At 30.1% G+C, this 18,072-nt stretch overlaps 1 protein-coding gene across 1 annotated transcript in view; it reads left to right on the top strand.

Moving 5' to 3' along the window:
• Positions 1-15,673, top strand: part of lilli (lilliputian) — a 109,023-nt gene extending 93,350 nt beyond the window's left edge. Inside the window, 4 exon segments of the mRNA XM_067265155.1 lie at positions 1,705-1,782; positions 4,784-4,877; positions 12,525-12,921; positions 12,998-15,673. Coding sequence (XP_067121256.1) covers positions 1,705-1,782; positions 4,784-4,877; positions 12,525-12,921; positions 12,998-13,110 — 682 coding nt within the window. The 3' untranslated portion in view covers positions 13,111-15,673.
• Positions 15,674-18,072: the final 2,399 nt, after the last annotated feature.

Raw genomic sequence — 18,072 nt, forward strand, 5'->3', positions numbered from 1 at the left:
AATCTGATGGCGTGACAGAACTTAAAAACATATACAGAATCAATAAAATATTTTTTTTAATAAGTAGTGTTATCGATTAATTAATAAGCAGAATTATAACATTATGCACAACTTTCGGATAGTTATATTTTATATTATTAATATATTAATAATGCTAATAATTGTCAAATGATTGTAACGTGACAATAATATCATTAGTCGAATTTTTTTGAAAAGAAATAGTATTTTTATTAACTATAAAGTTTTGATATGAAATTTCTATGAGTAGTATTGCATACCAAAAGATATAATTCGTGCATAGCTAATGGTAACAATAAGAAACGGCCCTACTATTTTGACAAATTTAAAGAATTTTCCTTTCTACGGAATAGACTATCTTAACCCATACTCTGTCATATTTAAAAAAATCGTAAAATAAAATATAGGTTTGATACAAACGATAAATAGTTCAAAGCCAAACAGTGACCTTTACATTGACATTGAATAAAGATAGTTTGCTGGGTTAATTGTCACTATGAAATTTAAATCTTAATTTATATTTTATTTTTTAATTATTTTGTTGTTGCAACTATTTGCATTATTATGATATTTCAATTTTACATTATCTCACTCTATTGAGATAATGTAAAATTACAAGTAATGTTGAACAGTGTGTTTTCAATTTGTATTAATACAATATTCAAGGTGTAATTGTGATACTTTTCGTCAGAAAATTGAATAATATCAATTAAGAATTACCATATATCGCGGCAGATAAGACGAGAGTTGAATCATAAAAAAAGGCCCCTAAAATCCGGGGTCGTCTTATAGGACAGATACAAAAAAATTAGATTGAAATTTATGTATATTAAAACCATTAGCCCATACGACGTTTTTGTGAATAGTCAAGGTCAATTCGGGTAATGAATGACCTTGATTATTGTTGCAAGCATTCGCACTGATTCGAATAAGTGTGAATGCTTTCAACGAATCAGTGCGAATGCTTGCAACAATCGCAAGGCAGTGCTGCCAGATGCAAGAAAATAAATTTGTTTATTTGAAAACTTACAAATAGGACATAATTCCGTATATGCTATACGGTATTATTATTCAGACGATGATCGCCGATCTAAACTAAATTCATAGGCCGTCGATAGTTTGGGGTCGTCTTATAGGACAGATATAAGCTAAAACTATAAAACTTCAATGAAAATTTATATCTCGTCTTATCTGCCAAGATATACGGTAGTTTCATTATAAAGGGGAGCTTTCTTTTATAAGAACAATCCTATTATTAAGAGAAGCTCAAATATAACATGAGTAATAAGTCAACTTATTTAACACAAAACATACTTCTTTATTTTACACAAAAATGAATAAAAAAGAGGATAATAATTTGATATAATAATAAATTTCTTAATAGAAATACTGTTCTGAATTTATGATTTCAGTTTAAACATATAAAAAACAGTTATATATTTTATTCATAATTTTATCCATGATTAATTATTTTAAGTTGAATTATAGGCACTATTTAAATACAAAAATACTTACTTATTAATAAGGAAATAAATTTATTTTATGCTAAATAACAGTAGTAATGTGTACATTAGTTATTATTCTGTTTAGTGTGTTTAGTCACTGTTTACATGTCTTGAAACAATTTATGAATATTCTCTTAAATAATTTATACAAATTTTATAATCATATGCTGTTTGTTTTCAGATTTATTTCTTCAAAATTCCAAAAGCTACAAAATAATTCTCAAACTGGAGGTGTAGCAACAAAACTAGGTGTTTTAAGGTTGGTTATAATACAGTAAAGATGTAATTACTCCGTTTGTTTTGTTGATTTATTCCGCAAGCTTAAATTTTTAATTTATAAAAATTTGTGTTTTTTTATGTTCATTTCATATATATTTTTTTTTTTTTATAAATTCCAAAAGTACTTCTTAAAAAAAAGTACTCATATATTTGTTTCTTTAATGTACACATATTAAAGCAAAATGTAAACATCTGATATTTTTATATCATCTTATAAATATTTAATATTTTTTAGTTTTATGCATTGAACACGTGCATATTTTTTATTTATAAAATATTCTAAAACTTATTGTTACTAACTAATGTATTGTGAACCAAAATTATCAAGTATTAAAATATTTTTCAATCTTTAATAAGTCTTTATTAGACTAAAGCAAAAGAAAAGAATATAAAATAATGAGTTCTAGCACTTTCAGACTTGTACTTATTATTTTACTCATTGTAGCAATGATTTTATTTTAGGTGTATATTCTAAAATGTGTATTTTAGATTTCTTAACAACACGTAATTTGTTTTTGTTTTCAAATAATTAAAGTTATAACACATTAATTAATAATCTACGATCCTTCGAGTGTTCTAATTGACGTACGTAGGCTTGAAAGCACTAGAAGTCTTATTTTTTATTCTTTTTCGATAAATTTCGAAATTTAAAACTTTTAAATTAAAACTCGATTCTTGCAAACAATAGATAATATTCATTAGTAACTTTATCAGATTATATAAAGGTTATGAATTGATCTTATTTAATCTCTATTTAAGTGTTATAAGTATTTACAAAAGTTATTTTAACACAATCTGCGTGTCTGATTTAATTGATGATTTCCTGAATATTCCTTAATATTAATAGTGTATTTTTTCTTTTATGTATTTAATTTAAAAACAATTAATTTTATGAATAAAATATTTTTTTATTCAAAAAGTTAATTATTTTTAAACAAAGCATATATTAATAACTAAATATTTTATTTCTAATATATTTCTTGTTAGCTGCTTTATGATTCAAGTAGCTAAAATTTACAATAAGATATATAAACAAAGAAATGAAAGGATATTTTAACAGCTGACTGAAAATAAATTTATTTTGTGTACTTAATAGATTCACTTTTGCAATATATATGAAAAGAACATTTTCATAATGATTGCTTTTTCAAATATCATGTTAAATATACATTATACATTATTGGTATAAACATAAATCAGTACATTTTAGTAGTATGTAAATATTTTTGTATTGAATGTATTTATATTTGGAAGATTATCAGATGTACTTGTTTTACAAGCCTTTTACATCAATCTTCTGTTCCTAATAATTCTGTTGTGTTTTTATCCTCTTTAAAAATAATTTCTGTTTAGTTCACTTGTAAAATAATGATCAACTTCCAGTTTTCTTTTTTCATTATTATAAGTATTGAGAGTTTTTCTTGCCCCCTGAACACTAATAAAGCCTTTGCTTCCGTACCTATTATGGATTCAGCAGGATTCACGAAACTTTGACCTTCTCGACTTGGTCTTACACTTGGTTTCCCGTAGCGACTTTTACCACCAGATCATTTAGCAAGTGTTTTTATTCATAATTATATTTGGATTGATAAATCTAGATTTTTTTTGTGAAGACTTTAGTTATTGGTCAGAATAAATATTGACACTGGTTCTGTAACTTCCTAAAGTTTTTTAGAGAAGGTGAAAATTTTGAGAGAGGGAATGAAAATTACCTATGGTCAAAGTTTTATTGTTGTTTGTTATCCATTTATAAGTAATTCTACATTATATTTTGTGATGTATTTAATATACATATTCAATCTGTTCGTGATATAATAAGTCAAAATTTGTTGAAAGCATTTATCATAATTTTAATTTATTATTGTATTGTTTAGATGTATGTAATAAATGTTAATACTACACTAAGAAGAGCATTTCTGTTTTTGAAAATGCATAATAAGTCAAAAATAAACCAAACTTTTAATACAACTTTTATTATGTTAATAATACAAGTATTTACAGATCACCTTCAAAATAAACACCTTCTGCAGCTATACTCTTCTTCTAGTATCTATACCATTTGTCAAAACAGTACTGGAAGCCATCTTTTGTGATATTTTTAAGGCGTGTCACTATGGCTTCACTTTGGCTTCCATTTGCCATTCCAGGTGAACAAATATGTGATCAAGAACATAATAGTGCATTTCCAACTTCCATATTTCTTTGATTTTTCCTCCTCACTTTCTATGTTCCCAAAATTGAGAGGAAGTTGAAGGGATACAAAGTCTGATAAGCAATAGCATGGAAGCTACAGCAACAAAAGCCATTAAAGACATCACAGAAAATAGCTTCTAGATTTGCTTTGACAAGTGATAGAACTAGCAGAAGGAGCTTGCTTTGAAGACAGTGTGGTGTGAGAATTTTTGTGTTGTATAATAAAACCTGTGCCAAAAGTTTGATTTGTCTTTTAATTTTGACATATATATATGCATACACTTATATATCATTAACAAGCCGGTTGTTTTTATAATTATTTCACTCAGGTTTTATTAACTTTCTGTTGTTTTACGTCTTACGTCTTAATCATTAAATCATTTAATTATTTCTTATTGTTGCGATTTAATCAAAGAATATTAATACTTTTAAATATTAGGATTATTATTAACGATTAAGTAGTTTATCAATTGAAAGTATTTTTAATTTAGATACATGAAAATATAATTAAAATAGGTAACTGATGATTATCTTTCTATATTGAATTAAATTAATTTCATGTTGACGAGTATAATAATTGATTATCTGTTATATCGGAATATAAATGATATTTTAAAATGTAATCTATAAGCTCATTAAATCCATTGTCAAAAAATTGAAAATAGTTTTAAAGTACAGAGTACAAATTTAAAAAAGTTATATAATTATAATAGTAATTATTATTAGTAAAATAAAGAATAAATAACAGTTGCTAAAATATGAATTTCTAATTATTCTTCCGAATTTAGCCTGCGTTGTCAGTCTCTCCTGTATCTGAAATTATATCGATTGAAAAGGAACGAAGTTAGAGAAATCCAAAAAAACTTGGCAAAGTGTCACAGCGTAAGATATTTTTAATGTCGTTAATATATCATTGAAAAATATTCCATCCATTTTTACATTGCTTATTTGATATTATTTACATTTATTTGATTTATTAATAAATTTCTTCAGGATGATTTTACAGTATAATTTAATTCTTCAAGAAAATAATTTATTATAGTCCTCTAAGGCTATGCAGAAAATAAAAATTTCTATATTTTTTTTTCTTCATAGCTTTAGAGGATTATAATACATATCATCATGTATTCCCATGATTTTGTGAAAAATAAATTAGTTTAAATCGTATAATTTTTAAATTAATAATTAAATGTTCTGTTTTTTTGTCGTAGTTATAAGTTTCTTCCGTTTATGCACTTTTAATAATAATTAAATTATTATTATTTTATTTTTGTAATAGAAATCTATCATGTAAAATTACGATTTTTTGAAATTTAAAATTGTGTAGAGAAGAAACGAATTGTGCTAATTACTGTTTAATATAATATGTTTAATTTTCGTATATATGTGTTTACGTCTTGTTAATTTTAAATATAATTTAGTTTCTTGTTTTTATGTAAAAAAGTATTATTATAAACTAGCTGTTTCGAAAACTGTGTTATAATTAATGTCTTGAATTTTATGTTTGTATTATTTATTCAGAAATATTATCTCGGAAGTGTAAAAATTGTTGTGAATTGATTAAATTATATTTATAATAATAAATTAAAGCAAATTACTTAATACGTATACAGTAAAACCTCTCTGTTGACCACCCAAAAAACTGGAAAACATTCAAAAATGTGATTTATTGTCTTTCTCTTCACGTACGCCATATGCAGCGGTATCAGTTACAGTACTGTATTTTCTATAATAAATGAAAAGATGTTATTTATATCATATTGTGTTATCTTTGTATAAAGGAATAGAAGTGCGGCCTTCTATTTTTTTATACGAAAATAATGCGATACGATACAAATAAGGTCTTTTCGTTTATTATAGAAGGTGCAGTACTGTAATTCAGAATTACAATGCATGTAGAGGGGAAAAAACAAAAAGGTTGCAAATTAAGATGATTGAATAGAAAAGAATGAGTTGATTGTTGTCTTTTTCTGCTTAAAACCTGCTGTGAAAATTGTCCTCCATTGCCAAGATATCGGTCAATATAGAAGGACATTTGTCTATAGTAAATGCTTTCAATTCCAATAATACCTCATACACAGTTTACTTCTGTAAAAGATACAATTGATTCTTTCATTTCATTAGATTCTTCATCAGAAATACTGAATTCTTCCTCTAAAACAGAGTTGGTCAGATTCATTTCTAAGATCGCAACTTGATAAATGGCTTCCGGTTGGCGTTCTGCATGTCCGTGCGGCCACAGAATCAATTCTGTCAATGGCCAGATAAAATTCAAAGTTTATACCGTCGGCACATTTTTTACTTGCAAGCTCTGCTCTCCGCTTTCTACGTCAGATGGGCAAAGAAAAATTCCAACTTTTTTGAAACATTTTTGTATTCTATCTGGTTGAGCTTTGTTCCATGCAGATGCTATACATAAAACTGCATGTAAGACATTTATAGATGCTGCTAATTTAGTAGCTCTGCCATCACTGAATTGTAATTATGCAATGATCCATTTCAGTAACTGACTACAATAATATAATTTAAAGAATTTGTTGAATCTCATATTAAGTAGTTGTTTTTTACACTCGAGAATCTTAAGAGTCCAGTAATAACACTTTAATGGAAAACTAATGTTTTCAATCGTACCCCGGTCTTCCTCGGGTTTTTAAAACTAGTAAGATTCGCCGACGGGCCGACCTCCATAAAGCCGAACTGGTCAGATTGTCACGTTGAACTGAACACCTTCGAAACCTTGAGGGATTAGAAATTTACAAGGTTGGCTTACATGGCAACTGTATTAACACAAATGATGCCATTAATGTTTCCTATGCATGGAGGTACTGTTATGAAAAACGGGCAACACCGGCAGTCAGCAACCTTTTTCTGTACCTTTATTTACATCGTATTATTCACTGTTTATGGTATTGATATAGTTCTATCATCATGGTAACATACATAGATGAAAGTTTTATACACGTGCTTAGATTGTTCCACAGATTTTAAAATAATTTTTGAACATGTTGTTCCTTAGGTTTTTTAAAATAATTTGTAAATATTGTTCTTTGCATTCCAAGTTTGAATCTTACTGGTTTTAAAAACCCGAGAAAGACCGGGGTACGGTTGAAAACGTTAGTTTTCCATTAAAGTGTTATTACTGGGCTCTTAAGATTCTCGAGTGTAAAGTATACATTCCAATAATTGTGTAAGAAGTTGTTTTAATGTATTTGAAGATAGTAGTTTCAATGTAATGTTTGTAAGATTCTCTTTTTGAACGGACTGGACAATTATCCATAACCAATAATATGTACCTCTTCTTTCGATGAATATTCTTGGTGATACTTCTAACCAATTCTTCAAATAACTGGCATGTCATGCATCTGTGGTGACAGGTTTACTTACTAAATTACAGGCAAATCTTCATGTTTCGTGTTTATGATTGTTTCTAGTTATTAGGAAATCTGTAAAGCTCAGATTTCCCAATAACTAATGTGAAATTTTTCACCAGCTACACATGTAAAAAAAGAGGACAGTTAGGCATTCATTTGGCATTTTTCCACTTGATTGTTTGAATCGTTGGTTTGGAAATTCTAGCATTTATTCTTCTCATTTGTTTAAATTAATATTGATATTCTTGTAAACGTCTTCTAGATTAGTTTTCCTACACTTACAGTAAGGATTAGCATTTTCCTATCTCACACCTTTAAGTACTTGTGCTTTCTTTTTTCAATATTGCTAACTGTTGTCTTACTAACACTAAAATGCTCTGCAGCTTTACATTGTCTTTTGTTTTCTAAATATTTTATAACACTTTATCTTCCAGTGTTAGTTCCTTCTGTGGCTTCCCGATAGACACGATGCAGTAGATTACAAGTTTTTCACAAGAGGTACCACAAAACTTGATCTAAAATGTTAGAAATTTTATTAAATATACAGTCTACGCAAAATTAAACACAAAAGTACGTAACTCGCGGTCAGATTCGGTCAGTGATAGCATGGATTTGCCCTTATACAAATTTCTAAATGTAATGTATTTTCTCATGCCAGTTAGAAAATTCTTATTCTAACTATTGTACCAGTGATGTAGGGCCTATTGTCAAATCACCGACTTTAGGAATTCATCATATTAGAGGCCGCAAAAGCTAAGAAGTGGGACGAGTCAAACTTTTATGGTCAAATTTTATAGTTGAAAATGGTCAACATACAACTTACGGGAATCGTTATTGTATGTATGACTGACCGTTTATTCTAAAATTGATCAACATAAAGAGGTAGTCATCTTTGGAGGTTTTACCGTATATCAAAAACTATTAGTAGTAAATATTTTGAGAGTAATTTATTTTTCTGTTTTTTTTTTTAAATAATAATAAATTTTATTGTATTCAACACAATAATATTGAAATTATAAAAATCAAGAAATAATTAACTTATCATTTTTATATATATGATATTTATTTAATAAATAAATAATTGCACACTTCTGTTAAATGATTATTAACCATACAGGATTATTTACCAATAATAAATCTAAATAGATTCTGTTTAAGAATGTTAAGTGACAGTTCTACGTCTGTATTTAGAAATACTCAATTTTGTTTCGTTTCGAAGTGATCCAAAGACGGACGTTAGCATTTTCGGGATCGTTGCATCCCGAAAAGGCTAACCGTATAAGCAATTTCTAGCTCCTCGAAATCCTTCTGGCCTTTTTCCTGTTTGAATATAAACTTGAAGATTAGTCACCTCAGAACTAAGATGATGATGATAGATTTAAACTCATATAACTTATATATATATATATATATATATATATATAAAATGAAAAAATATTTACATTGTTCAATAGCCGATGTAAAAAAAATCAACTCTCTTACAGTGTATAAATTATAGCAGTGTTTTTCAAATTGTGATTCTAAATTTAAGAATTCTGTTATCCCGAGAACACGTATTTGGCAAACCGGATGTAGGTGCATAGAGCACGTACTTGAGCGAAACTGGATTTTTGAATTATATTGCGACAGAAACTAAATACAAATTTGTATAAATGCCACATTTAATACGCATATTCAACTCTCGCGTATTAATTTCGCTTTTTCCCGATTTGGTTTTATTTTATGGTCGTACCATTTCTGTTATCAACTCTCTTTTAACCTGGACTTGTTTACCCAGAGCCAGTCAACTCTGGGTTGGGTTAAGGGGCATATACGCAATCAAATTCCTTGTGTCAAAAAATTGAATTCAGAAAATTCGAATACAGTATTCTGCCTACACAACTATATACAGTTGGTGAAAAGTTATGAAAAACATGAAAAAAATCGGGTAATTTTGCAAGGTAAAGTCGGGGAATTATTTAAAAATACCTGGAAAATGGTTCATAATTGTGGTAATCCTGCCCGAAGTCTTCCTAACATTCTTTGAAGATATACAGTATAACCATTTCTGGTGTAAATTTGCTACTATTTGCAGTAAGCTGAATTGCATAACTTTCATACTGTTCCTTGTTTCTTGCCAGTTCTTTTCAATAGATAGATGTGCCAGCTATTGTAATGTTGTCACATTTGGATTTTTTACCCTAAATTCATTTAATAACTTAACCACTTATGACCACTTGTTTTTGCTTGATTTTATGTATTTCTCATAAATGAAATTAGAATTTACAAAATTGATAACGAAATGAACAAATAGGAAAGGTAATCTGCATGCGAAACCCGAAATATCTTATAATTTTAAACTTCCTTAATGTCAGTCTGCGACTTAAAGAAAGTAGCAGGCACACGAAGTGTGGTAATGATGCTCCATGAAATAGTCTGTGTTAGATTTGTTTCTCATTCATAATTTGGGTGAGTTATAAACACAAACACTTAACATTATTGCATTATTAATTTAAAAAGCCGCTTATAATTTTAAGTCATTAACATATACATTTGTACAAAGTTTTATTTACAAGTAAATTTCGGTATTCACGCTTTTGCTTATTTGTGATTTAAAAGTTGTGACTGTCCATATGATTGTTTGTGCTGTATTTGTGTATTTGCAAACTGTTTTTTTTTTTTTACAATATTTCCATTACAGTACAGTACTTTTAATAAATGTGCTTTCTGTTAACTCCAATTTTTATATTGCTTGACATGAAGAAGCACTACTGTACTACAAAACTGAAGTCGTTGCATTATGGCAACAATGCCTTCTGCCAAATAATACACGACAGTTTATGTATTACTATATATATACTCTATACAATAATGATAATCTGATATAATAATATAAAAGAATGCAAAGAAAAGCAGATAGTTGGTGAGGGTTTGAGGAAAGTAGACAGAAAATGCTGAAAATATACTCTACCAGACAACTGCAGAACCCATAAATGAGGAACTGGACACAATAATTACAGAAAATTTGCATGATAGCAGAGGTAGATGATCAACAGGAAAAAATGCTAAAGCTGCCAAAAACATCTTACAGGCTTTCAAAAATACTTCACTATTTATGCTAGGAATTGCAAGAATCGGACCCTATTCCCGAGCGCAATCTCAAATGTAAGCGAGCTTTGGAAGCAGCCTGGCTCCCGTGTGCTAAAATTTCGAAGGACGTTAAACATATAAATAAAATAAACATTAGTTAATTGTTATTATTTGCTAAGTAAATCTCGTGCGAAAGTTTAAATATTCCCAAGACTGCAACATGCTTTAGCTCAGTCACATTGACACGTCCCGTAAGAATTTAACTTGATTTACTCGTAGGCCTTCCTATTTGGTATTTATGAGATTTCCAAGGAACCCGACCCTCACAAATACATAGAGAGTTACCCGTATTACGGAATAACATATTCCGAATATACATAACAGAATAAATCTCAACTTTTGGCAACTACGAACGAGTCGTCACAGTAGCACGACATATAGTTACGAAAATAATTATTTTATTATATACTTAATATCAAATAGAAATAAACAAAAAAATAATATTTAGATGTGACTAACAATTTTTGATATTATTTAAAAATTGTATGCAGTTCTATATTTAGATTACTCTTGCTTCTGACTAGCTTTATCTCAAAAATTATTTTACTGTTAGCATTAATACAAATGATACATGATCGGAATTAATTGGCAAAAAAATGTTAGGATTTTTTAAGAAATTAATTGAAAATTTTGGGGGTTTTTTGTCTCGAGGCCGGACTCACGAAAGTGTCATTAGTAATAATGTCATATACTAACAGTATTGTTAAAAGTGACGGTTTAGCGATTCAATAAATTAACATTATTTGACAAACTTGCCTACACGACCGCACTGTACAATAGACACTTTGCGGGTGGCAACATTAACTTCATTCCAGATTTTGTAGTTTAAATATGGCACCCAGAAAGGAATGAGTACGAGAAACACTGCCACCACCTCTACTCGTATGCCGTCGATGTCGACGTTCTACTTTCTCGAAATTTAGAAATTTTTGAATATTCGGCCGACGACAGAGTTCTCAGATTATTTATTTATTTTTAATGTCATTGGCATCATACGAGAGTGCTTGTTCCGCTTATGAGAGTGACTCCATGTTTATTTATCTTGTAATAATAAATGGAAGTCATGTTTCGTGGATTAGTTATAAGCTTTTCCACTTTCTTCTTTGTCCAAATTATCATTTTGTCACACGAGAAAAATGCTCTATCACAATCGGTAAAAGCAACATTCTACTGTAGAATTCTTGAATTTAAGAACTTTGAAAGGACATATTGTCTACTCTGCATTATTAAAGTAGCTTAAATACAAATTTTACAAATTTCTGTTCAAGAAATTTGATCGCAAACACGCACCTTTTATCTTTATAGGACAGCACTTGCAACTCTGATCTAGTAGTAATTAGTTTTTAGTGAAGTTAGCTGTTGCCCTATGAAGATATCTTCTTTAAAAAAAGGAATAGAGTATCATTAATTACAGATTTATAGAATTTTTATTAATTAATGTAAAGAATAAATTTAAATTCTGATTGACATTCTCTTTCTCAGTTAAGTCATAGAAAGTATTGACTCTGGAAATTGATTGTCGAATAAGTTTTATATATTCTGCATCCTTTGAATTTTCGTTGTGATTTTCCTTTTGTGTCTGTTTTTTAGTTATCCAACTTGTTAACGTCAATTTTATGTATATAATTGAGAAGTCATTCGGTCGGATAAAGTCTATCGGATGTACCGAAAAGGCAAAACGCAACAACAAATGCAATTAGCCAGCTAAAGTACAGACATTATTCTTCAAAAATAATTCATAGAATTTAATTTTATTAATATTATTTAATTAAACTCGGTATTATTGACGTTGAATACGGTAAGATTGAAAATGTCGTGTAATTGTTGAGATTGTTAATAAGATTTTATTTATTTTCAGTATATCGACGAGAATCTTTAATTTTTTAATTTGTTTAATTCAAATTATATATGTTATTAAACAAATTGCAATGATATAATTTCATTTAATATATAGAATATAACTTTATAAAATTCTGTTGCAATGTATTTTATTTTAAATTTCCTTTAATTTGTTATGAAATATTCACAGATGAACACAAATCATCCATCTTTGCACACACCATCTGTTTCTCGACTTTCCCAACCATCTCCCGGACACATTAAAGGGGGAATGCCATCGCCACATTCACCTACTCCATCTCCCGCCGGAAGTGTTGCTTCTGTTGGATCTCAGAGTAGCGGATACAGTAGTAGCGAAATTAACGGTGCTCAGCCACGGATTCACGGCACCGATAGCATTGTCGGAACTCCGTTATCTACTACATGTTTGACTCAGCAACAGCTTTCTCAAGATCACGACGTGATCAGTTTACCACATCATACGTATAGTATGTTGCAACGCCAAAGTACTTATCTATCACATTTACACCTCTGTCATGATTTGTGGGAACAGGCAGATATTCGAATCACACATGGCCATTGCAAAGGTAATACAGTAATAAATTTATTATTTTATACGTGCAAAAATAACAAGAAAATAAACATCTCGATTTATTTTTTCAGAGTTTTTCAAAATGTTGGATAGTCAGTGTGGACGAATCACATTACACAGTACATTTTCCGAACTGGTCGAATACGTTCGCAAAGGACTTCGCATTTTAAAAGAGGAAACGTGATGTACAAGGCTTAATTATATGCCCAAGATCTGAAGGAGAAACATGCGACCTGTTGTATACATTTTGTACATAATTTGTATATAATATAAAAATCACTCGTGACTAAAAGTGCAAGACTCTCGCAACAAATAACAGAAGAGCATAGAGAGGGTCAGTGCAGTATCGCGTTCATCCACCAGTCTGTATATGGGTTTCCTAATTGTATTTTATTGATCTGTTGCTGCTCCATTGCAGCCCTCCATACGACAATGTACAGTTACATTCTGTTTGTTTTGGAAACAGCATAAAACTATGCCCGTACTTACAGGTGTGTGGATTCAAGAAAGTCATCATAATCAACATTGAGTGAAACTGTTTAAAACAGCAAATTTTTATTGCAAAAACATTAATGTTTTTTGATTGAAACATGTCCTATTTATTAGAGTGAAATATATATTTTTGAAGGAATGTGGTGATTATAGCATAATTATTTCTTAATTTTTTTCTTGTGCATAAGCTATATTTTCATACTTGCTGCTTACATATATATTATAGATGTTGGGTTCAAGCAATCATATATGGTGCTTCTGTTAATACTTGTTTTTTCTCTCCCCGATCGTTTCGATTACTCGAAAAATCGATTACCGTTAAAAATTCTTTTCTCGATAACTCGATATTTTATCGTAGTCATTTAGAAAGTGTATTTATTTGCAGTTTCGAAATACTCAAACCTCTATCATTTAGGTCCTCGATCGTTTCGGCAAGAAGTTTTTTTACTAAATCCAATATATTTCCTCTGTTATCGAGAGCACAACAATTCCAAATATATATAATTCCACGTGTAAATTGCAATCATAATATATACATCAGTCGTGTTGGATTGGATTTGCTCAAAGACCAGAATTCTTACATCGTTTATGTAAAATTGTTTCAATGTGCTCAAGCATTTTCTAATTTCTCAAAACTGCTCAAAGCTGCTCTTATTTACGCCTAGAATTTTTCTTCGATTTCGAATTTCTTCCTCGCTCGCAGAACGAATTGTTTGGACGCACGAGACGTTAGGTTCGTCGGAATTAATTCTAATTACTAACCAACTCTAGTAACGAATTTTAAAATACTGACCGGATTCGTAGTATTTTAATATAATTTATATATTCGATATGTAAGCACGATACTTTATTTAATTAGAATACAAAACATATTTTAAGAATTTTAGCTTGTTCTACTTAAGTATTTATGAAGTTTTTAATAAAAAAAAAAGAAAACACGATATCCAACCGAAAATTTGAATACAATAAAAGTGGAATTTTATAACGAAATCAAACAATTGCGAAGACGGCGGCAAACGAAATTTTTTATTCAGCATAAAATGTTACTCATTAATTTAATCGTGAACATTTAATAATCAATTTTAAATAGCATTTGTTATCAAAACGTACGAGAGAATTGGAATTTTCATATTTTGAGAAAAATATTTCATAGCGAAACGAAATAAGTAAATAAACCTTTTAACATTCTTTTTACAAATCAAAAAACAAAAAAAGAAATCGTTCGTAGACTGTCGTCATCACCAGAACCGACACAACAATAAACATAGACATTCTTTTATATTTTCAGGATGATTAATTTACTATGTATTCTTTGTGCCAACGGGTCATTGTTTCGCTTATATATACATGCATACATACATATATATATATACATATTATATATATATAAAAATAAATGAAAAGGCATAATGCCTTATCTCTAATAGTTTGAGATACCAAATAGAATTTATATAAATTTAATTACAGCATAATTTGTATTCTTATTACTCATATATCTTAGCTTTAAAAAAAAAAAACGTAGAAATTGTACGTAGCTTATTATGTTCCTATATATTCTTTGTACAGAATATTGTACAATGATCTGTGAAATTTGGTTCGAACGTTAGAAGAATTTCAATAAAAAAAAGTGTTTAAAAAACGAAAAACATTTCCATTTTGCTCCGCTGAATGTCTTTATAGAAAATTTTTCAAAAATTGTATAAAAATGTATTATGTGAGTGTTTGTATAAGAGAAGAAAATTATTATTGCCCGTGTTGAATGTATTTTACCATGTCACAAACTGGACGAATACTTTGAGCAGTGAAATTATGTTATTTAAAAAAATATTATTATTATTATTATAATTATTAATTAATTAATTAATTTAAGAATTTTTGAGCACTGCTTTTTAATTTAAATTTATTTTTGTAGCACAAAATGCATGAAATTAATTCCATTGTTTATTGACTTGAATGTGGCAGCACTATCTTGTAACTAATTCCTGCATCACCACATTAAAATATATTTGTTATGTATAGTACGTTCTTGTATATTCTCCTTTTTAACCCCATTGAGAAATGTATTTGGATGCTAACCCCCCCCGTAACGGTTAACATTCTGCTTCCAAATTTGTCACCACTGAAGTTGTAAACATGTACAGAGTTGATCATCCCTTCCCATTAGAATGTTATCATTGATCTGTAAATGAAATGTATACCTTGTACTTTGTATTTCTACAAAGACAATAACAAATATAGTAAAACTTTTTATTTGAGTTTCTCTGTCTTTTTTTTTATGATATATTTTTAAATTGGGGAGAGCAGATACAGTTGTAACTATTAATCTAACTAATAGGGAGTGATAAGGACACCCTTTAGTAGTATGTTTGGAAGTCGCGCAAACCCTATCCCGGGGTTGCGCGACTTCCAAGCCAGTTAACGAAATATCACAGAGGGTAGCCGAAGCATGAATATTTCTAAAAACATCGTTTTATCTGTTAGAAAACAATAAAATTTTTAAGTGTTACCACCATACCTGATCTCCCCTATAATTTTATTTTTTAATATATATATATAGTTCTTTATGTAGAAGAAATATTAACAAAACAGAATTTGAGTCATCATATAATGAAACTCAATACGATACGAGGTTTCTTATATTAATTAATATCTTACGACTAATCGAGTCACTTTAATAACAAATCGCCAAGTTTACGGATCACAGTACGGACAATAAACTTGTGCCTGGTGTAAGAAAATGGAACCGTTCTCGTCAAATTGCATAGCTCTGGCGAGGTGGTTCCGAGCTACACACGAGGTGGTGGCAGGCAAGTTTCGGTCACCGACCATAAGTTAGTAGCATTTCTTTATTAATTCTACACATTTAATCAATTAAGTTTATAGTAGTATTTACACTATTCATGACACTACATAATTGTTTTTCGTTATTCATCCATATCTAATTCGTTCGCACTACTATTACGATGGATTGTGTAATCGACATTAACCGTGAATACAATCATCCAAATGATTTGCACTCGTAAAACCTTGCTGTCTTTATTAACATTAAGATAATTAAAGGGAAAGGAGGCCCGGATTAACTATATACAGGGTTCCTACTCAAATTTTTGTTTTTAAATTCCACAACATTCCCCGACAGTACAGCATATTGACGAAATAGAACAGCATACGACTTACTATGGAAATATGCTATTGCTGCTTTGATTTTTAGTCAGTTATCTTTTGTAATTAACAGCTACAGAATATATATAATTACTGAATAATTAAAATTAAAAATAAAATGATTTATTAAATTAATCCACAACCATAAATCTATGTGGCTTTGAAAAAAAAATAAAATAAAAAGCCATTATTTATTGATCCATGTAAAAAGTATATATTTATTGAATTTATCTCTTAAGAAATTTCCCGAACTTCATAAAATATTAATAAATGGGTGAGAAAGAACAAAATCACATAACAGATGGCACCACACACAATTCTATTTATTATACTGTAGTTAAATAGGGAAATTTATCCATATGTTAATTTCTAAGAGGTCCTCGTCGGCATTTTAGCACAATTTACGTTCCGAATGAAGGGGGTGTGACCCCCCGAAATTATACTCCTCCCTCGTGCCAACAAAAATGTCAAAGAAACCATACCCCTACGTGCAACCCTTCATGAGATATAAGCCTCCAAAAATTCACCTATATCATTTCCGGTCACATGACACCGTCCCCAAAAAGGGGCCTACAGTTTAAAAAAAAAAAACAAAAAGGCATGCGCACATCTCCCTTGGCTCTCCTTGCACGCTTCCCCGCCACACGATTCACGGGCCATGTCACCTGTCTGAAGTCATCCGTAGTCACCATCTGTAAATACAGTTATACATTATTAATCTTACCATCGCTGAGATGAGAGGCCCCGTCCACACCGACAATAGTCCACCTTGTTAAAAACATTTCGGAACTCATATTTCAGACAAGCGAGCCCAAGGACAGCACTCTGCGTGACATCAGCCATAGAGATGCAGTGCCAATGGGGTGCCGCTGCGGGTCACGTGACACGAGACACCGCCTCCTCGGTAAGCCGTGCTCGCCTTCATATCCTCGCACCCAGTATTTTTTAGTGCACGTGGTAATCATGCCTTTCCATTGCGATATTTTGGCGTCTCCTGTTGAACCCTGCCGCCATTTTTGAGAATTTAACATCTTATAACTTTCTTCGCTACCTCCCCAGTGAAGAGGCCGCACAGAAATTTTGTCCATCGTGCCCCATCCGGACCTAACCAGTTTTTTCCCGCCATGCCCTAAGTGCAGAGGTAAGCCTTTCCTTGATTCCTGCCTTTACACCAGTGCCGTAGGCAGCTTTTGATATTTGACCATGTGAGTTAACCCATGGTTTATTAGACATTTTTTGTTCCCACGGGAGGTTGCCATCCCCTCATTCGGAGGGTAAATCTTACCGGCATTTTTATATTTCCTCTACAATAATCATCTCGCTTTGAGAGCAGAAAGAATTGTAAAGATGCCCAAAGCTTCGAAGATATTAGGGTACAAATGGAAAACTAGATCCGGAGATAAAAGATTGTTATATAAATCTAAATAAAGAAGAATTGGCGAGATATTAGCGAGGTTGTGGCTGAAGTTTTCAACGCGAAAACGTGAACGTG

Source organism: Centruroides vittatus, unplaced genomic scaffold, assembly GCF_030686945.1.
Source record: "Centruroides vittatus isolate TY-2023 unplaced genomic scaffold, ASM3068694v2 contig_2104, whole genome shotgun sequence".
Classification (NCBI taxonomy): Eukaryota; Metazoa; Arthropoda; class Arachnida; order Scorpiones; family Buthidae; genus Centruroides; species Centruroides vittatus.